Genomic DNA, 23,961 nt, shown 5'->3' on the forward strand with positions numbered 1-23,961 from the left:
ACTGGCTAAAATACTAATACTACTCAAATAATACTGCTAGTGGGGTTCATTTCTTTCATAAGACTATGGTCATCATAAATATATATAATACAAACATTAGTCCAAACATGGTTGTTTTTGAACATTAAGCTGAGATAAAAAGTATTTTAACACTGAAACCATTACAGCACTAGTCTAAGTGATTCTAAGTGGAAATGGTTCGGAAGTGTTTCCCTAGAAACAGCATTTGGACAATTACGCCATCCACAACAGAAATCTGAATCTCCACACTGTAAAAAATGATATGATGAAAAACTCATGACAACTTACGTTTTAAAGTTACTTTAACTCATTAAAATAAATTTAAGCAATTTCAACTTTTTTTTATAAGTTCTATAAGATTCAACTTGATTTTTTAAGTCAGTTTAATATTATTGAAATTCAAGGAGGCCCATTTAATTCAAACTTATTGGCACTAACCGGCCGGATCTCTGAATGGATTAATGTGCAATTTGTACATGAAATTCAATATCAGAGTCCTTTCCACCAAGAAAAAACGTATTCAGCAAATCTAGACATTAGACTCATGTTTAATACATAAAGACGTCGCAGTGCAACATCAGAGAAGGAGACACGGGCAGAATAAACAGCGAACTAACTAAATCGCAGAGGAATTTCAGATGAAACACTCATGAATTTGAAGCTGTGCAGTTGTAATGTAACAAGTCCCATTTGAAACTAATTTGTTTCTCCACCTGTTAAACATCTTTAAAATTGTCGATTTGAGCGATTATAGGTGTATTTTACCGTTAAAGTCCGTATCAGTTGGCTTTGCTGATCAGGCTCTGCATTTTCACGCCCACTTTATACTAAATAAAAGTCTTTATACTGTTCTGGACCTTGAATGTGCGTTGAATGTACGTTGCTGCCAATGGAGGGTCAGAAAGCTCTCAAATGTCATCAAAAATATATTCAATTACGTTCCGAAGAGGAATGAAGGTCTTATGGGTTTGAAATTATATGAGGGTGAGTAATTGATGACAGAATTTAAATTTTGGATTGAATTAATAACCATTTAATAACATTGTACATGTAACTCCACACAGTTTCTTGTTTTGTCTGCTGCCACCTCATCGCTTTCATTTATAGTCACCGGAAATCCAAACCGTTACCACACCTCTGATTTGACTGGTCATCAACAATCTACCCTGCCGCTTCAGCAGCAGTTGCTGTTTAAAATGCGTATCGTGATTTGTGTAACGTCTTAATTGACTTGAATCATCACATATTTGCATCGGTTTTCAACCAGAGTACAAACATTAAACCAGAGATGTCCAAACTCTGTCCTGGAGGACTGGTGTCCTGCAGAGTTTAGCTACAACTTGCCACAACTCACCTACCTTGGGTGCCCAGTAAGACCTTAATTAACTGATTCAGATGTGCAGGACAGTGACGCTCCGAGCAGGTTTGGGCACCCCTGCTTTAAACCATAGTTTTTTTGTCATTCAAAATATTGAATGTGTTTTTGAATCAAAGTATTTGTGCATATTGAAGTTTATCAGTGTAACAAATATAGTATTTTTATCTGTTTAAAATAAAGTTTTCATTATCATAACTTGAAAATTAATGTTAAAACTTTTTACATTTTATTTAATAAGTTGAAACAGCAAATATTGGAAAGTCAAATGCAACTCAGCACAAGGTAAGAGTTAAAATCGGGAGTTGATATGAATTGTGCTTTTAAATTGATATAACTTAAAATTTTAAGACAGCCACAAAAGTTTTTAAGTTGAAATGGGTGAAAACATTTTACAGTGCAGACAGCAGCACTGCATTCATCCTTTCCACAGGAGCTAGCGAAATCATCAAAGAAGGGGATTCTGGGTAATGCAGAACTGAGCCCAATGCTCGCTGCACCTGTGGTACAAAACAACGGTAACCAAGCCGGAGGAGGTACGGATGCAAACAATACATTCCCAACATACACCTCAGCCCCCAACGTGGCCTGATGGGGCAAATTAGAGCACATTATTCCCTTCAGATAGAAACCGAAAACTACAGCTCATCAGAAAGAGCCTCTCGACAAATATTTCAGAGCAGTGGGCAAAGGTAGTGTGCGTCATGTAATAGCTTTTAGCTGCGCATCACCCTCCCCTCCGCGTGACGTTCTATAACCCCGGTCATCTCTCACAGGCCATTTAAGCCTCTCTCTGACGTTTATGACAGATCTTCTTTTTTCCAAATGCTGCTGTTATTAGTGTCTCAGTAAAACAGGGCAGGCCATGCAGGACGGCCTTTCACACGTACTTATAAAAAGTCCCAAACCAAACATTAGCCGCAACTCTGATTAACAATCCAATGACTGAATGAAAAGATGTATCTGGTCGAGCTCTTTTAATGGGATAACAAAGGCTATCGATGCAACAAAACCTCTTAGTGCTTCCATTTTCAGAGTTACAGTAAATGTGCATCCACTTCATTAGAAAACCAGATATTTGTGTGCATCTAAATGTTCATTTGTGTGCGTGCAGCACAAGTAGTACACTATACAGATGAGTATCACTAAATAGTACAGATGACTTTAACCTAGGTAACAGAGGTGAATACAACAGCTTTTATCAAAACACAATAAAACTGTAATTCTGTGATATTTTATTACATTGTAAAATAATTGTTTTATATTTTTATACTTTAAAATAAATAAGTGCTGCTTAATATTTGAGGATTTTTTTTGATGAATAGAAAGTTTAAAAGGACAGAAATTATTAGAAATAGAAATCTTTTGTAACATTGCAAATTTCTTTACTATCACTTTTGATCAATTTAACATGTTCTTGAACAGAAGAATTAGGCCTAATTTTAAAAAGAAAAGAAAAAAGAAAACTTACTGGTCCCAAACTTTTGAATGGTAGTATATTTGTTAATAGCCATGACATATTATACATATTTGTAAATGACACACACATACATATACACACACACACACACACACACATATATATACATATACATATATAGACACACACACATATATATACACACATATATATATACATATACACATATATATACACATATATAGACACACACACACACACATATACATATACACATACATACATACATATATATATATATATATATATATAAAACAATATAAATAATTTGTCCCTATGAAAACAATTAATTCGCTATCTGTGCATAGTGACAACAGTAATATATAATGATAATAATAATAATAATAATAATAATTAGACAAACTTCTGTTAGTGATCCCCAAAGGGAAATTTAGGATTTATTTTGATAATATAATAAATGAATAATTATTACCATTTTATTTTACTATAATAATAAATCATTACATAAATTACTTTTACAGTAACTTTCATTGTTATATAGCACATAAAAAAAGCTCAGTGATTTTCAAATATATAAAAACTAATGAAAATGGAATATAAAAATATTTTAACAAAACAAATACAATAATAAAAACAGTACGACATATAGAAAGATAAACAGTAAAAATGCAACAATTAAAACAAAAAAAAAAATAAGTTTTATTTTTAATTAATAACAAAAAATATTTTTTAAATCCAATGACAAAATATGTCACATTAAAAGCTAACTTAAAAATACACGCCTTCCCCTTTTTAGAAGTTTGATTTCATCCATAGTAGGATGCAGAACAGACATTCAGACAGTTTCTTAAACCAATCAGTGTCAGTGGCAGAACACTGTATCATCAGTGGAGTTCTAGAGGAAAAAATATAACTTTAGGCATAGAGATAAACTTGTGACTGTGAAGATGAGGGACACACATCACACACACACACACACATGTCCCAGCTGTAAGAATAGATGAATGCACACGGTGTCAGATAAAAGACAAAACGCCACTCATGTCCACACGCAGTGAGTGATAGAGAGAGGCAACCGTAGGAAAGACTAGAGCCCAGAGGCAGAAAGACCATGGGCGTTAAATGGGTCAAGGAGAGAGGGATCCAAAGAACATCATGCTAACACACAACGACACGAGATCTGAAAATTAATTTTAACATTTCATTACAACATGCATGCCAATTAGATTTAAGAAAACTCATTTGTCCTCAGGAACACCCAGCAGTCAAAGAACAAACCACACTGATTACTAGATCTGCAGTTCCTAAAGGAAATACCAGTATGGCAGCAGAAGAATAGTCTTAAGGTTTTAGGTTATGCTCTGCTTAACCGCAGAAATACTGCTATTGAATGTGCATAGTAATAAATCTCAACTTACTTTGACCATTAATAAAGTATAATTTATTTAAAATATTATAAATACATACATACTACAAAAGCTAACTTAAAAATTGTTGCATTGACCAATAAGTTCTTTGACCTACTAACAGCAACAACCACAAAAACATAAGCATTGCCAAATGTACAATTTGTCTAAACAATTTATTTATTTATCCATGCGGAACGTTAAAGAACGCGACACACACGTCTCCCAGAAATCCTGTATAATTCACCCAATCCGACGACGACTTCGACACTCCTGAAGCGTTTCCACTTTTGTGTGCCAGACGCATTAGACGTTTAGCCAACAATCCATGGGCATGACGTCTGAGGCTGAGACTACTAGCATACTAACTAGATAGTAGAAAAGTGCACATTTTCTTAAGCATGGGATAGTAAGTGTGAGGTAGAGCTGGTTATAAATGGTTAAAGAGGTCAAATCTATGCAAAGAAGACCAATCACATTCAGTATGCAAATAGATATAAGAAAGAATACACAATTCGGCATGAAAATATTACATACATATATGACATCAACACTGACAGTTACAATTCTATTACATTCTATCAATCTCAGTCAATGGAGATTTAAAATGTAATTCAGCCAAAAATGAAAATTCTGTCATAATTTACTTACTGAATATCATATTTCAAACCTGTATGACTTTAGTTCTTTTGAAGAACATATTACACATTTTTATTTTGAGAAATGTATACAAGACAATGGCAAACAACTGAATTATTAATATACTAAAAACAAAGTTTGAAGGAGAGAAATATTAACTGGAGAAGTTTAAAACTGAGGGTAATTCAGAATGTGTGAGGAATAGCAGTACAAAACTGCCTCGCAAGCAATCTAATGACTTGAGCAATCTAACAACTTTAATGTCTTCACAGAGACAAATGCAAATCTGTGTGTGATATATTGTCTTTTTATAACCCGAGTGCATCATCTTTCCTCAAACAATCTGAAAGGCACACCGAGCTGTTGAACACATCACCAAGCATAACTTGTATCATGTTTCAAATGCGCTTAATCCAATTCAGCTCATTTCATCTGCATCAGGGAGGCGTGCGGAGACGCATCCCATAGCATCTGATTACACCTAGACGGCTGGCTCCAGCAGCGCACCTGTGAATGAGGCACAGAGCTTGTTTGCTCACGCTGTAAAAAAAGAGACGGAGCGAGTCACTCTCCCTTCCTGAGAAAACGGCGACCCGTTCTGTAATGAAACAAAACTGAATAATTCACATGTAGCCCTCTGGAGGAAGAAAGAGGAGAAAGGAGTGAGACGCAGGACAGAGAGAAAGTGGGACATGCAGGAAGAAGAATGGGAGTGTCAAGCTCGAAGAACAGGAAGAGGTGCCGTCAGGGCTGTGAGGAACTCTCAAGGTGAGACAAACCTCTGGAACAGTAGGTTTAAAACATGCTTATTATTGGCTACTCTGTTAATACACTCTTAAAAAAATAAAGGTTGTTTTTATTGGCTTCCATGAACATTTGCATTGCCCAAAAGGTTTTTTGTAGTGGTAAAATGTTCTTTTAGGAACTATTCAAGGTTCAAAAATGCATGCATCGGTGCGAAAACACCCTTTTGGAACCAATAATTTTAGGAAGAGAGGGAGAGTGAAAATGAAAAGGGAACAAGACTCTAAACTAGGGCTGGCCGATAATTCGATAATTATCGCGATATAATTTTCCTCGATGAAACGATATGAGTTTGATAAATATTCGATATAATGTTTATATATAATAGCAGCAGCAGTGTGTTTCTACTCTAAACACACTGCTGCTGCTATTATATATATATATATATATATATATATATATATATATATATATATATATATATATATAGTTTTTAAAATAATAAAAGCAACTGAAGTTACAAAAATATTATTTATATAGAATAATATAAAATATAATTCATATATAAATAATATATAAAATATTGATATTTTTATATTTAAAATATATACATATATAGTATACATGTGTGACCATTGACCACAAAACCAATCATAAGTGTCAATTTTTCGAAATTGAGATTTATACATCATCTGTAAAGCTGAATAAATAAGCTTCCCATTGATGTATGGTTTGTTAGGATAGGACAATATTTGTCTGAGATACAACTATTTGAAAATCTGGAATCTGAGGGTGCAAAAAAAATCTAAATATTGAGAAAATCCCCTTTAAAGTTAGTTCTTAGCAATGCATATTACTAATCAAAAATTACGTTTTGATATATTTACGGTAAGAAATTTACAAAATATCTTCATGGAACATGATCTTTACTTAATGTCCAAATGATTTTTGGCATAAAAGAAAAATCAATAATTTTGACCCATACAATGTATTTTTGGATATTGCTAAAAAAAATATACCCCAGTGACTTTTGTTGTCCAGGGTCACAATTATTTGCTCAGATTAAACAAAAAATTTAAAATCTAATATATGTGTATCTAAAATAAATAACTGAAATTAATTTTCTATTTATTTATATGCAATAAAATATAATAATAAATACGAAAAGTATAAAATTATTATATTTTTATATTTAAAATATATACATATATACATATATATACACACATTTGTGTCATTTTAGTTTTTTCTAACAAAAAGTTGACCCGTAGCCTGCATCAGAATTTATGGAGCCTGGTGTGTGTGCCTGACATTTCCACGATGGTATGAACCAATGACAGGACCCGAGTAAAAGAGAGCGAAAGAGGGCCTAAGAATAGCCCAGGGAGAAGGTGTGTATCCCCTCAGATGTGAGCGTAGATATATTTGGAGAGATGAGGCCCCCTGGGAGTGACCTAAAGTACAAACACAGACAAGCACACACAAACAGTTTAGTCCACCGTTTTTCCCTCCTACACGGCCATTCATACCTGCAGGAGGCTTTCCTATGGGGGGAGAAATAGCTTTTTGAATAAATCCAGACAAGGCAACAACACAAGTCCGAGGGAGTGCAGCATATGGGCTTTCTGATCTTCAGCAAATGAGATGTTCCATCAGGAACCGGCAAACAGCTGTTCGCAGTAACCAGCAGAGCCATATTTGAAGAATCATGACTGTGCAGGAGAACCGTATAGGAAAAGCTCAGCTCATGTGTTTAATGAGGCAGCACAACAAAAGCAAGGCGAACGCCCCACGCCAAAGAACAGCAACCCGCGTGTGATGCTGTAAGAGGCGTTCATTAAAGCAGAGGGATTATATCATTTAAACACCAGAGGAAAATACTCATTGTACACTACAAAAAGATTCACATTTGAATCCCATGATGTTTTGTCTTGGGCAATTTAGAAACTACAAAGAAGACTTTTTACTAAATAGTGCATCAACAATTAATTTTGCCTTTTGCTATACACACACAAAAAAATAAAATGTGTCCTGGCAGAGCTGCATATTTTGCTCAGTATATATGCATGCTGTCAATTTTCCTTTACTAAGTCCTGAAGAGATCTGCAACATTTCGCTGTTTTTCATATCTCAAGGCATGTTCATTTCAAAACAAATTTCAAAGAGTCTGTGAACACTCTCCCCTGCTGAGAGCTTCTCTGCCATACTTCACACACACTTTCTTCTAAAAAATAACTACATATGAGATAAGATCACTGCTAATAGGCCAGTCAGAACGCAAACACGTACAGAGTCCTATCAAGTGTGACAGCAAAAATGGGAAAATCTCCATGAGAGCGCACCTTATCTTGTTTGTTAAAGATAAAGTCCTTTGTTTTACTCCAGACTCTTACTAAGTTGATTTTGAATTATCCAGCTCTGATAATTATAATAATCCACCCCAGACCTGATAATGCTGTGCGTGATGCGCAATAGAAACAATTTTTCCAAATATTGTTTTATTTTACCTTGTGACTGATATTCTCAGAGAACTGATATTTTCAGTTCATTTTTCTTAATATATGAATATTTAAAAGACAAAAAAAAGCACATATCATGGCATTAGGTCAACACACTTATCTATTCCTATCAAACCAAAATCCAAACTGAAAATATGCTAAAAAATAAAACAAAAAGCCTCAGTGAAAGTGTCCAGGCCAAGAAGAAATAAAGGAAAAATAAATAAATAATAACAATAATAAATAAATAAATAAATAAAAACATTGTTTCATGGCCCACTGATTCTCACCCTTAGGTGAGACCCCTTATTTAATAAATTAAAATAAAATAAAAATAAGAATAAATAAAAATAATAAAATAATCTCACTGGGGGGGGGGGGGGGGGGGGGCACACAGGCAATGATGTAATAAGAAAGAAAAATAATGTAAAAAAATAAATAAATATATACCAAAATTATGGTATGATGACCCACTGATTATGTGAGGCCCCTTCCAAACATTTCAATCCCACAATCCTGCAGGTCCATTCTCTGCAGAGCTGCTGTAAACACTGCTCAGAAGAACACACAAACACAACAAGCCCATCTAATCAAGCAAATCTTATCACAAGAATGACTGAGATGGATACCACAAATGACACTCAACAAGAAACGCTCTGCTCCTCTAACATTCCTCTGAAGGTAGAAGCCGAGATTGTCCACAGATACATCTCATTAAAACAGCCAACGGCAGGTTTTCTCCTCTGGAACCCTCAGAGACGGTGCGGGGGAGCGATAACAGCTAAACAAGGACTAACACGCCTTGCTTCTACAAGCACTAGTTTTAACTAACCCTTTCAATACAAGACAGGACAGGGCGTCTTGTTGTTGATGGATTACCTGTCCAACATATCGATTCAATTAAACGGACCTCATTTATTTCAATAAATGCTTCTGGATTTATTCATTTACATTACATTCACATTTATGCATTTTGCAGAAGATTTTATAAAAATGATTTACATTGCATTCAAGGTACACATAATCCTGGGAATCCATTAATGCACATTACTGTATAAGTAAAAAAAGGTGATTTCATTACAAGTTCCTCTGAAACGGACTTTACTGCTAATGCAAACAACATCATTAGCTGGGAAAAAAATTGTGTTACTTGCATCCTATAACATGCTTCCACATACTCCCCTTTCAGAGGCAAAGGGGTGAGAAACGACAGCTCTTTCAATTACTCAGGACACCCCTCCTTCCTTATATAGCACAAAACAGTACAGGAAGACTTTCACAGTACAGCAGGAAGGAGTTTGGAGCAGGGCTTTTCTCTAACCCTCAGCACAACACTACACAAATGAAGCCATTAAAACCGCTTTGCTGAAAGAGATCAATACAGATTTCAGCTCATCAATCAGCCTAAGACTCACTGTTATTAAGTATCCAATGCCCTTAAGTCTTGCGGTAATACACTGTAATCAGAGTAGAGAATGCAGTATTCTTTATGACTGCTGTGAGATGGTTTTCATTGGGAGCTGAATTCAGCAAAATTCAGGATTCAATTTTAAAAGTAATGGCATTCTGGACATTCCTCCACTCTGGTCCAATTAATTTAAACAATTAGTAAGTATTAGTAAGTTAGATCTATTTTTTATTAATACTTTTATTCAGTTTTAAACTTTTTATTCATCAAATAATTCACCAAAAATGATTTCCACATGCAGCACAAATATTTTCAACATTTATAATGATAAGAAATGTTTTTGAGCAGCAAATCAGCACATCAGAATAATTTCCTAACCCAGACAACGTTTGATGGTGTAGTGTTGTTAAACGACGGCATTGTTGACAATAGTATGAGTAATCATTTTTGAGTTGTGTCGTGGAAGCGTTCCTGCACGGCAAGGACTAAGCTATATTGAGTCCTCCGTAATCCGACACTAAGGGTTTTTGTTCATAGACAGTTATTCGTTCCCTGTATCATTTGTTCGTTATCTGTAAACAATTATTTCTTATTCCTGAAGCAGTAGTTGCAATTCTGCATACTGTTTGATTCAAACTTCAGTGCAATTCAGGAAGTGAACTAGTTTTTTTTTTTTTTTAAACCACCTTATTTCAATTCTGAATGATAACAGCGCTGGCTAGAAATGGGACTCCGTGTTCTGGGAGCTGAGGCAGTTCTGTGTCGCTAGAGGCAGGATGGATCTTGAGCTTTGTGCTGTGTGAACTGTGAAGGACTCAGACAGAGTGATTACGGGACAGATAGAGGACAGCTTCACAGGATACAAAAAAAGAGACTAAGGGAAATGTGTGTGTTTTAGGTCAGCAGTTCAATCCAGCGAAAGAGGAGCACTCAATGACATTGCATGTTTCAGAACAGTGTGTGTACAGAAACATAGTGGCTAGCAAAACTGTCTTAAACCCACAGCAGATCAACAACACAACCAACACACAAAAAGAGAAAAATAGACAAAATAAAAAAAAAAAAAAGATATACAGATGTGTAAAAACAAATAGAGAGTTTCAGATGTTGGCAAAATAGGTGTAACGGTAACAAAGCATAAAAGCACAAATGACATTAAATCAAGAAAGTGGGCAGTATGTCAAAATTTAGTAATTTTATATCATGGTAAAAGTAGATAAAGATATTTTTTGATGCAAATATATAAAATTAATAATTTAACACTGATGTAAAAAAAAAAATTATAAAAAAAAAAAAAAAAATATAAAAAAAATATATATATAAAAAAAATATATATATATATATATATATATATATATATATATATATATATATATATATATATATATATATATATATATATATATATAAATCATTTTTGAAATTTAAATACTTAAAAATGTATAATTAATTATTTAAAAAAAAAAATCAGCAAAGATGCATTTAATTGTCCAAAAGTGACAGTAAAGACATTTATAATGCTACAAAAACTGAAAAAAAAAAACTTTAAATTAAATGCTGTTCTTTACATTTTATGTATTATGGTTTCCCCAAAAAATATTCAGCATATTAGGCAGCACAACCGTTTTCAACATTGATAATAATAAGAAATGTTTCTTGAGCACGAAATCAGCATATTAGAACGATTTCTGAAGGATTATTTGGCACTGAAGACTGGAGTAATGGCTGCTGAAAAATTAGCTTTGCCTTTAAATTATAATTAAATAGAAAACAGATCTTTTAAATTGTATTTTACAAATTTTACAGAAAAAAAAAAATCTTATTTAAGCTTTTTCGAATCTTGACGGATGCAACCCAAATGGTACAATTTCTACCATCACATGATATACATCATAACACCACCCAGACCAACGGTTTTAAAAATCTGCGAGACAAAAAGAGAAAAACAAAGCAACAAAAAGGCGAAACAGTGATAAAAGCAACAAGAGAGTCACCCGGGATGAACAGTGCCTCAGCTCACATGACATACACTTCAGTACACACACAGTAAAAAGTAAGGGCCCATTACAAGTAAATACAACAGAGGCAAATATTTATCCACAGGAGGTTGGAGTGTCAGAAGAGTATGTACGGATTACTTTACAAACACCTGAAAGAGAGAGAAATAAACCTAACATTAGTCTGGGGCAGTGCAACAGCGGTCTTCACAGTCCCAAAAGACTAGAGGCACTGGATCACACTCCAGATTCAACTTATTCCCTCCACAGCGGTGTCATTTCTGTTATTCCAAGTTGGTTTCAAACAGCTAAAAAGTGTCACAAGTCATTCTCTACTGGGTCCCTCGCTCTCTGCTGAATTAGCAAGCTGACTAATTTAGCATTTCCATTGCGTCTGAGTGTGTGGGTAGTCAGAGCTCTCCGATGCGGCGTGCCAGGGCCTGTGCAGATCTCCGAGGACCCTGGCTTAACTCAACCACGCTGTAAGAAAAGATCAATGACTCAATGCCACCCAGAGCGCCAACTCACTAGCTACAGTTTTAGCCAGATAACACAAAATGCAGCCAAGATCCTGAACTCAACTTATCCTGATCCTGAACATAACTGTCAGCAAATATAAAAAAAGACTGCTTATAAAGCATCAAGATTTTATAGAATTATATTAATATGGAATTCAACTGATATGTGGTCACTGCGGATATATTTTTACATGACTATTCATATTTGTCATGTATTTTAGACACATTGTTCATTTCTTATGAATAATCTTACATTTTGCTTCCAAAACCAAAAATGTTTTTTAAAGTATTTTTCATTACATTACTGAAAATAGGCATAGTTATGTAACAGGAAATATCTGGGGGTTGAATTTTTCACTGCACAAGCATCTAGTCATATTTGTAATGTTTTACAAACATATTGCTCATCACTTATAAACAATCTTACTTTTTGTTTCCAAAGGTTACAAAAACCAAACATTTTTTAAATATTTTGTTCAATTATTAAAAAAGTAGATATAGTTCCATAGCATAAACAATTTCATGGTACTGATTTTCCAGCAAAAATCACTATATCATGATAAATAATAATTATCAGATAATTCAACTGATATGTGGTCACTGCACATACAGCGGCTATTTTACATATCATATCATATTATATTAATTTCCTATAAAGAATCTTACATTGACCTTACATTACTCTTACATTAAAGTATTTTTCATTAGATTACTGAAAAATATACATAGTTATGTAACATAAAACATCTGGGGGTTGAATTTTCAACATTTCATGATAAATACCACCATTGGAATATAAAATTACTCATCCAGTGATCTAATATTTTGTCATACCACCCACTCCTATCCCAGCCTCACCTCTGAATGAAGGCTTTCTCACATTTCCACAACTGTAAGAAACAAAAGAACACATAATACGCTAGCGTGTACGTGATCATCTTTAGGTAATTTAACTATTCCAACCACTATCTGGACAGGAAGTAACCTTCTCGGTTTTTGGTTCCTCATGGCTGTGGGTCAGAGCATGTCATCCATTAATTGTGGATTGAACACTTCTCATTACAACGGAATCATATCACACTTAGCAACAATCGCATGCTATCAGCTTGGCAGCTACACCGACCATTAACATTTTATTACAGCCCACGTCTTCACCGGATTAGAAAGGGGCATTTGCATGGCAGTCAACATTTCAAAAGATAAATTGACTCACTTTAAGTTTCCTGAGTCATTCTAGGCAGGTTCCACTCACTTTCAGTACAACTCGGCAAAGGTTTCTGCCTGTAATCGCTCTCTTGCTCTTCCAGTCTCATTCCCTCTTTCCTGTCTCTCTCCCTAGAAGGATTTATGCAGTAGGTACCAGACGAGGGTCAGAAATTAACCAGTGCCCGGGGCGTAAACACTACCAAAAATGACAAAAATGTCAAATATTTGCACTGGGAAGGTGAAAAACAACCGTGTCATATTTGGTATGCTTAAAAGTGCAATGTGCAATAATAATGCAATGTGAAAAAATAATGACTGTTCAAAAAAGTTCCTAAACATTCTCCTCAATGTTGGTTGAAAACAGTTCCACCCACAGCACAAAAAAGTACTACAAAGTTTACATTTACAATAACACAATTATATAGGCTACATTTTTAATAAATAGTTAACCAAAATAAAGTGAAATTGAGAGTTCATTCATATGAAATATTTCAGTTGAATAATTTGAATTGAAATGCAGTACAGTATAGATAGAGATAATAAGGCATAGGATATCAAAAACTAGGGTTCAGTTAGGATATCTTCTGCTTTATCATCACAGCTATTATTTATTTATTATCGATTTGTTATTTTTACAGAAATAAACGCAATAAGTAAAATTATAAATATTACAAATAAATGATTTTTAGCAAGTAGCAACCATAAACATTTGCTCATATTTATTTAATTAATTTGAAATAATTCAACTAAACTATTTAACTCCGTGGCTCTCAAACAGCAGTTCCAGGCGTCCCATTAGGTTTTAAAATGATCGACATTTAGTCATTTTAACATAATATTTAATAAAATAATAATAAAAAACAAAACAATTAAGATTTTCAGCATTAAACAGACATTATTATTATTTTGTTTTAATAAAAAGAGTGTGCATATCATCTTAGAAAGGAGGTCCATTGAATATTTTCTTGGATAAAGGGGTGCCTTCTATTCAAAAAGGTTGAGAAACACTGATATAAATGGATTGCACATTTTAATATGGTTATCAAATAAAAAGTACCCTCGTAAAAAGTAAAAAATGACTCAATTTCCAGGAAGTGAAAATTGCTCCTTAATAAAATTAATTTCTGACGCTAGTAGGAACTACTCCCACATCCAACAGGCGAGTAATCACATTTTTCTAGCTCTACTTCCTAAAGCCTCACATCCGATTCATTTTACTGCCCCTCTTTTTCATAAATGAAGGGTGTGAAAACTGAGCAGACCTCATTTTGTCGGGAAAACAGCAAAGCAATTGCGCAATATCCTTATTTTAATAAGGCTATCACAGCCGAAGAAATGAGGAACAGAAGGGATGCAGAGCAAAACAAAATGGGAAAGAAAGCAGGAAGGAACAGGAGGGAGAGCAATCGATGGAAGTTCTACTAAAGGCACAGTACGCAGCAGCTCAGAACAAAGAGTGCAAAATGAGTGTGGCTGGAACACTCGCGGCTCCCATTACAGAGAGAGAGGGATGGAAGAGAAGAGTTGAACAATGCCGCTCCGCTCCCTGTAGCGAGGACGTCTTTCTATCAGTCCTTGTAGCACCTCTACTCTCACACAATGGAGTTCAGAATGAGGCAGAACAAAGGGGCAAATGATCCCAGAGGAAGGGGGATTAAGATCGGGCTGTCCTATACATGCTCGACGCACTAGGAAAATTGAATTCAAACACGCAGCGTGTGTTCCTCTGATTCATTCCTCTCATGTACTACACTGCCTGATAGCAACCAATTGTTGAATATGCTTTGTGTGTTTGCACTAGTGGAAGACCAACACAGGTTTTGCTATGATATCTAGAGAGCAGAGAGGCAGAGGGCTGATATAATGCTGCTATACGCAATTTGGGATGGGAATCGTAAAGAATTTATTTCTGGGTCTCGTTCCAATTCCAGTTCCATTAATGATTCTATTAATTCATTTAAAAAAAATTAAATACTGAAATGCAATTCCAAATGTGATTTATTTAAAACAATTCATTTAAAAATTCATTTACAAAGATTTTCTAAACACAACATGCATACAATCCTATAAATGGCCTATTAATAATAAACTAATCAATAAAATATAAATAAGTTTGGGGTCGGTAGGATTTTTTAAATGTGTTTGAAAAAAAAAAGCTCTCCAAGGCTGCATTTATTTGCTCAAAGGTACAGTGAAAACAGTAATATTGTATAATATTATTACAGTTTAAAAGAATTGCTTTCTATTTTAATACATTTTAAAATGGTGCTCAAAAAAAATTCTTATTATCAATGTTAAAAACAGTTATGGAAACATAATACTTTTTTCAGGATTATTTCATGAATAGAAAGTTTAAAAAACAGCATTTAAAATGTAAAATGATAAATGCCTTTACAACATGCATCCTTGCTAAATAAATATATTACATGAAAAAACAATATACTGACCCCAAATTTTTATTTAAAAATCTTTTTCATTTAAAAAAAAGCTAAGTACATCTTTAACCACATGTTGTATGAACAACTAGTGATTCACTAAAAAGAACTGACTCATTAGAACCTTTCGTTCATGTTTCTGATTCACTGATTCAATTTTAAACAGTATTGCAATCTTTTGTGGAAAAACAGAAGGTTCTTGGTTCCTAATCCAATAAATAATACAATGACATAACTACTGAAATAAACATTTTCACATATTTAAAACGGGCTTAAAATCTCAAAAAATATTAACCAATTTATTTCTATCATTTCACTAATTAATGAAATTTACATCAAAAACGCTTGAGAGAAATACAGGTACATTGTGAAAAGAGCCTTTATCTGCAATGCACATGTGCAACTTCACAAGCCTCCTTTGTGGGTTTTTTTCTGCAATCTCATCCAGGGGAACTAGCGGCACGGCAAAAATGTGAACAGGGCAGCTGGAAATGACTACGCCAATGACGAAGCGCTGGGGAGCGAGCAGTCGGGAAGATGCATGCAGAATAACTGACAGCGATCTTAACGACCCACGACATGAAAATGCGTTATAACGCTTCTGGTCAGATCAGCCAGAGGGAGAGCATGATGTTGTAGGGCAGGCAAAGCAATTCACATAGTAGAGGACAAGCCTTCAGACAGCACTATTTGATCATTTTACTGCAGGGGTCACACCCTTTTAAGCCATTTCAGAGGAATAATGGAAGTGTACACACAACATGTATGCATTGTGGGTGTATGTTTGTGTGTGCAAACACTTGGCTAGGAATCGCAAAGCTCTTTGGACATCTGCCAACTGAACTGTGGCGTTACAATCCCAGAGTATCACAACAAAATTCTGAGGTAATTCAGACTCCGTAACGGTTTTTGTCAAACAAAACAACCATCTAGTCATTTAGGGGACTGGAGCTCAAGTCGGCCTCGGGTAGGTTAAGTCCTCTCAATAGCGGCTTAAACTGAATCCACTCGATCCGAGGAGCCTTTCCAATCTCCTGTGCAGCTTTCGTAACTGTTTAAGGTGAAGTTTAAACAACATATGTCTGCAAAGACAGAGAAAGTATGACCACACGGACAAAAAAACAAAACAAGTGCAGTGTAAGAGATGGTTATGGCATCCCCCTCTGGTCTGAGCCTGTGAAATACAATTAAATAAGTGGATTAACCTCAATACAAAAGCAATCCCCCTCGCAAAGTAAGAGAGAAGAGGACAGATACATAGATGCGAAAGCCAGACACTGCAGTGGGGGGAGGAAAAAGACAAATGTTCTTATATTAAACAATAATTTTATCATTTCTTTTATAAAATTCACCAACAGAAATGTAATTTTTTCTGATAGTCGGGCTATTTGTGTATGAGTGAGCTGGTATTTACCTGTTGGTTCTATATATAGCATAATTTAAGTGGATGTTGATTTTTTTTTGCATTAGGAATAGCATACATTTTATATGTATCTTGGAGCATGTATGTATTATATACAGATTATTTCTTTTATATTTTTAGGGTGACAATTTTACCATCAGTCCAGGGACTGCAGATATAAAATAGCCTTCTGGCTAATTCTGGCACATTGTACATTTATGTATTATTGATATTCATCATCCCTGTCAAATAAACCTGAAAATAAAAAATAAATAAGGATGCATTAAAGTGACAGGAAACACATATGGAATTAAAAAAGATTTCCATTTCAAATGAATGGTTGTTCTTTTGAACTTTTTTTTTATTAAAGAAAAAGTATCAGTTTCCACAAAAATATTAATCAGCATAACTATTTTCAAAGTTTATGATAATCCAAAATGTTTCTTGTCCACCAAATCAGCATATTAGAATGACTTCTGAAGTATCATGTTACTGTCACAGGAACAAATTATATTTTAAAATAATCAAATATATATTACTTTCACTTTTCTTGATCAAATAAAACTGTAAATGGTATTTATTGTAATGTATAAAGTTTTTAATAAAATATATAGGTGTCTTTTTTCCCCAAGGATGAATTATTTGTATGTTTAAAATAATAATTATTATTATTTCTTTTGAAATATATTTCATAAAACCTGAAAAAAACTGCAGAAAATCCCACATTTTTTGCCCTTTCTCAAATGAAAACATGTAATTTTGCCTGTATTAACCTGTGCCCTATGACGCTTCTTTATAGAACATGAGTCAGTGAAGACCCTTTGGAAAGCGTTTGCACCCCAGTGGGGGGGCACGTCTCTACCAGACCTCTACGGCTATTTCTACTACAGCCATTCAACCTTCGTGTTTCTAAACGACAGAAAATAAGCCAAGCTGCAAGCGTTACGCACACAGCTGCTATCATTACGCCATACACCTCCTTGGCTCAGAAAACCCTCCCCCAGCTGCTAATAAGGCCGTCATATGACCTGACCAGAGCACTAATCACACAAATGTTTATCTGGGCAAATAAGTAAAGGGATTCCTGCATATGGCACAGGGGCTGTGTCATAAACGAATGAACCGAACAGACCTCAGTTTTTGAAAAGCAGTGGGGTTGTTTGACGGATCTGGGCAGTAGGTGTGCGGACGGAGTGAGACTCATCTACTCTAAGCCCCTGTCAGGCTCACGTGTTGCTTCTCTGCAGACGTGTGGTGCGCGTCAGGGCACCAGGCAGTAGCGGATTATGGGAGATTTTTGTCCGTTCTCATCCACAACTCAGTCTATCAACTCAAGTCTCATCGTTTGTGGCAACCAATCAAATACAGCCCAAGTGAACGGTTGCCTAGCTACTGCATCAAGCTCTTGGTCAAAACCCACCAATGAGTGAAGCATTTCAGCAACACAGCTTCATTTTTTTTTTAGATATATATATATATATAAACAAATGGCGTCAAAAAATGTGTTGCAGGTAAAAGTTGCTACTTTTTTAAATACTAGAGTCAAATAATTGAATGATGTTGATACTATTAACGGTTTTTAAATGTCTGCATTCTTTGATCAATGTGAATGAATCAGCTTTCGCTGTAGTTGTAAGCTTAGTCTAAATGAAATGTCTTGAGAAAGTAAATATATAATATTCCTTTATCTTATGGTAATTAGTCCCACCTATGGATTTGTTTTTAAATGTATTATTTTATAAATGCATTTATATTACATTTTTGTATTTTTATAATTTTATAAAACAAATACATTGGCCATTTGACTTCAGGAAAATTTGAATATATTAAATTGATTATATTCTCCTTGATTCACATAAATAATGTACACTCTCATTCAAAAGTTTGTCAGTAAAAAAATATATATATATTTTTTTTTCATATTTTAATATTCTAATATTTTAATAGTCTCTTATACTTACCAAGGCTACATTTATTTGATCAAAAATACAGTAAAACAATAATATCATAAAATAATATTACAATTCAAAATGTGCTGTTTTAATATATTTTAAAATGTCTTTTATTACTGTGATGGCAAACCAGCCATTACCCCAGTCTTCAGAAAGTCCTTCAGGAAAATATTCAAAGTACAGTGAATACAGAAACAGTATTACAATACTTATTTCTGTCCAGAAATATATAAACAAAATGTAGTAACTGGTATGATATATTTAGGATCAATTATTTGCAACTTCCTTAGAAGCACTAAGAATCATTAACAGAATCGCTAAGGAACAAAATTCATTAAGCGGAATCTGAATCATTGCAATAAATCAAATCATTAGACTCCCATCCCCTGCGAATTAATCAATTTGAGTTGAACTAGAATTAAATGCCCACACATCAGCGAAAGTTGAGGGAGCATTAAACCGAGCATCCATCTCAAACGAGACGTGGATGAATTGAATATAGAGTTACACCAGGTTGACAAGAACCACACCTTTCCTTCCAGAATCTGTGTATTAGCGGATTCCGTCACACCCCTCTCGCTCTGCTAACAGGACGGCTGAAGCGCAGTCCAGTCTCTTAATTGGCCGGCCTGCTGGAGACGAGCACTCAACAAAGAAAATGGCTATCCCATAAACAAGACCCTCACTGTCCATGCGCCCCACTTAATTTCATATTAGCTGCATGGAAAACTGCAAATCAGCAAATCGAGGAAGGCCGAAAGACGTACTGCACCACACACTTCACTTACTAACCTTCTGCCATTATGACAAACGAGCTTCTCCGACCTGCTGAGACAGGTACAATTAGATATAACGCAGCAGGCCAAAACTACAACAAGCTAAAGCAGAATAATGCTTATTTGATTAAAAAAATGCAAATCATTGAACACGATTCACTTCTAAGTCAACCGATCATCAGTGGCTTAGAGCAGCTTTACCCTGGATGCAACACTGTCAGAATTTCACACAGCAATAAAAATAAAGCTTACTATCAGCTGAATTAACCAAGAATCCTCCTCTGTGTATGACTCAGCTTACAGGCCTTTCTGACATTCCAACAATACTGCAAGTTTTCCCATTTATCAGGGCAACAGCTGAACATTCAAATGAGAGAAATGAACACATGCCAATGAATATATTCAACCTATAGCAAGCGCCGCAGGGCCTCTAAACACACCTTAAATCTGTCTGTTCCTGGAAAAATCCATTTTTCATTCTTCAACTGAAATGACCAAAAAAATATCCTTTTTTTCCTTTTTAAGCGCCATCTCTTTTTTCTCTAATCAAAAGCAGCTTTCGTCTTCAGGAGCTGCACACCAAAGCATGTAAGTTCTGCGACACCACATGGTACTGATAAACACATGCTTGCGTAAAAAGGTTCACAAAATTATTGCAAAACTGCAGGTGGGACTATTTGCCAGATTTGTGCTGCAGGGCACAGCACGTATTCTCATGCGTCTCTTCAAGTTCTGAGAAAAAACAGGGCTGGACAGAGGCAGAGGCAAACACTTTTGCATGCTTTTAAACATGAACACACTGGGCTCTATTTGAAGGACTGCAACCATCTCGGCAGGCAAGGTTTCAAAACACAGCTACTGAGCTAAACAGGTCTGTACAGAGCAGCCATCAGGGGGAGTTCAGATTCCTTTCCCGTGTAGATGTATTTCCTATTAAAACAGGAAGCTGGAGACATACGTATCAATGGACTTGTCCCTTTTTTAAATAGCCAACAGACTTTAGTCCAAGTTACAGCCATGATTTCTGGCTTACTGCTTGTTATTACTACTGCGTAGTTACTGTTAACTAACAACAAACCTATTAAAAATAATTTTTGGTTGAAAATAATTGAAAAAAACCCCACAAAATATAAATATTAAATGAAAATCTAAAAAACACCTTCAACTTAAAATTCAACTAGACATGCTGCCTTGCTAAAAATGAAATAAGTTTGAGGTAAAGTACTAAAATTACTGAATCTAAAACTGAAATAAAAGCTATATAAAAATGTTAATATATATATATATATATATATATATATATATATATATAATACTGTGTTGCAAGTCAGAAGTAGTGGTCGAATGGGTTGTTAAAGGGTTAGTTTACCCAAAAAGTTGTGGAATAAAGTCATTATTTTTGTTTTCTTGACACACAAAAAGTATTCTTGTAGCTTCATAAAATTACGGTTGAACCACTGATGTTACGTGGACTGTTTTATCTACGTTTCTGGACTTGGGAACATTACAGTTGTGTTACTGTCTATGAAGGGACAGAGAGCTCTTGGATTGCATAAAAAATATCTTGTTTTGTGTTCTGAAGATGAACGAAGGTCTTAAGGGTTTGGAACGACATGAGGGTGAGTAATTAATGCCAGAATTTTCATTTTTGGATGAACTATGCTAAAAGACAACGCAGATACCTGAAAACCAATTTAATGGAGTGAAATATAATACAGTTTACTTGCAGCAAATAAAATATACACTCGATATTTACTCAAATTTCATTAAAAACTGTCCATTGACAAGGCTGTCAGTAGATTTTAGATCCAACAAATAACTATTTCTGTTAACCTTTTGATGTAATAATGCAAAAATGGACAAATACTAGCTGATTAATTGGCCTGATCACTATATTTGTCTCGTGATAGTCACAAGTAGGTGGTATTAGGGGCAGAGACAAATAAATGAATACGCCTGCGAGTGCAAACTGAATCATCAATATTTTTGGTCTGTTTTCCCAGATGACTTAAACGAGCATATCTTCTACAAGGTAATCACTCAACTTTTACAAGTACGCAACCATACAGCCTCAAAAGAACAGACAAGGACAATAGTGATGCAATTTTTTTAACTATAACAACTTGAACAACTTCAGGAGACAATGTCTTTTCAGTGAACGCTGAGCGAAATAAAACACCAAGCACTTCATCCCACTGCACCAGTGCTGAATCGAATGCCTTACCTCTTGCTGACAGTTTCTTTGTGTTAATAATTTTAGCAGCATATTCCTGGCCAGTGGATTTTTTCACACATCTGCGCACCACGGAGAAGGCACCCCTGCAAATGAAGAACACACAAAGCTTAATTTCCCTCAAAAGAAAAAGATGCACCTGACTGTCGCAAACTCAGAAGAGCTGTCAGTCATAACAGCGATTCCATTATACATCACTGATGAGTCGTCCAACAGTGTGCTTAAAAGAATGATTCATTTTTACGTTCCACCGAGTTCTAAACGGCTATTCATTTAGAGTTATAAATTAAGGTGTTTATTGTAATTTTATGTAATTAAAGTTGTTCACTGCTTACAACTCAAATATAAGTGACATTTACATGATTCTACATTAACAATAATTTACAGTGAATCAAGAATCTTCAGACCGATTCAGTCCGATTTGTGAATCATTCTGATTCATTGACAAGATTCGACTCAAAAGACCGATTCATTCTGATTCACTGAACCGATTCGACACAAAAGACCGATTCATTCTGATTCACTGAACCGATTCAACACAAAAGACCGATTCGGACATCGCGAGACATTTAAGTATGACAAAAAGAAGTGCAAATCAGAAAATGATCTCATGTCTGCACACAATTAGACTTAACACAACACTGTCTACTACATTTCTGACATTAGCCTCTAAAAATGGGCGGCGTGCAGAGCACTTCGCATCTGCATGTCAGTATAATGCTCTTCCCAAAAGTGAGACTGAATTCTCAGAAAGGCGTCACTGCTCATTTATTGGTTTTTATAATCCCTCTTCATCGCTCCCCTCCTAAGATATTAAAGTGTGATTAACTGTGTGCGCGACACACTCGATATTTCATTGCAATATCAAGTACACGGCTACATATTCTTTAGTGCACTACATAGTGCACAACGCTGCAATCATTTTAAGCAGCTGCAGAACAATACGAATTAACCTCGGGTTACGAGCATAAAACAATCCACGTTGTTAATGTCAGGAAAAGTGGCAGCCAAATACCCAAAGTAACCGAGAAAACCTTTCTGCCCATCAGCAAGCCCTTAAAATAAAACAAGGCGTGTACTGTATCCAACATTCTACACCACAGAAGCGTTACTCAAACCCACTACAGCCCTTTAAACCTGACATTAACAACGTTTAGAGCTTAGATCCGCACAGGGGGCTTGATCGGATCAAGTCTAGGACTCAGCTCTGGTCTTGATCCGATCAAGCCCCCTGTGCGTGGTTCTCGGAGAGGTTTACGAGTCTCTTTGCAAGTCATTTCCCCCGCTGTCAACATCCAAATAAAAGAATGGAGAGAAACAAACAAGAGTAACTTGCACCGATGACGTCACACCGCTACAATGTTGCGCGCACTTACTTTCCCAGCTCTTCGTAAAGCTGATACTCGTCCGTAAACCTGGTCGAGGTTACAATTGTAGCCATGTTGTGTGTGCGTGTGGGGAGGGGGGTCGATGCCTCTGCTGCTGCGGTTCAGGTTTCGGGAGGAGAATCTCATGTGTTCCAGAGAGAGAAAGAAGGGAGATACAGACGGAAAGAGCGGAGGGGAGGGGCTGGATGGTGGGGGTGGAGACAAAACCACGCGAGACAACGCGAGACTTCCCTGCAATCAGCAAAGTCACGGGTAGGGTGACAGACTGACAGATCTTTTTCATTAATGCATGCATATTAACGATGGCCAGAGTCATTTTTATGCATAGTATGCAACGAAAAACATTTCACTGGTTAAATTATGTAAATATAAAAAATAAAAAGGTGTCAGAATATAATACAAGTTATTGTACTAGTATAATAAAGCAACACAACACAATATTAAATAAATTATTTCAATTCACTAATCTGTCTGTAATATGTTTGATAATAATGCTACTACATTTATACAAAACATTACAGT

The 23,961-nt window shown here is 35.2% G+C and overlaps 1 protein-coding gene across 5 annotated transcripts in view; it reads right to left on the minus strand.

The window, feature by feature from the left end:
• LOC306857786 (calcium/calmodulin-dependent protein kinase type II subunit gamma-like) overlaps positions 1–23,595 on the minus strand; it is a 70,827-nt gene extending 47,232 nt beyond the window's left edge. For all 5 annotated transcript variants that reach the window (XM_079397931.1, XM_079397930.1, XM_079397929.1 and 2 more), the window contains exons 1-2: positions 23,428–23,595; positions 22,043–22,137 (exon numbers count right to left, since the gene is read on the minus strand). In XM_079397931.1, the coding sequence (XP_079254057.1) occupies positions 22,043–22,137; positions 23,428–23,492 (160 nt within the window). In that variant the 5' untranslated portion in view covers positions 23,493–23,595. The remainder of the gene's footprint in view (positions 1–22,042; positions 22,138–23,427) is intronic.
• Positions 23,596–23,961: the final 366 nt, after the last annotated feature.

This window comes from Barbus barbus (assembly GCF_936440315.1).
Source record: "Barbus barbus genome assembly, chromosome: 38".
Classification (NCBI taxonomy): Eukaryota; Metazoa; Chordata; class Actinopteri; order Cypriniformes; family Cyprinidae; genus Barbus; species Barbus barbus.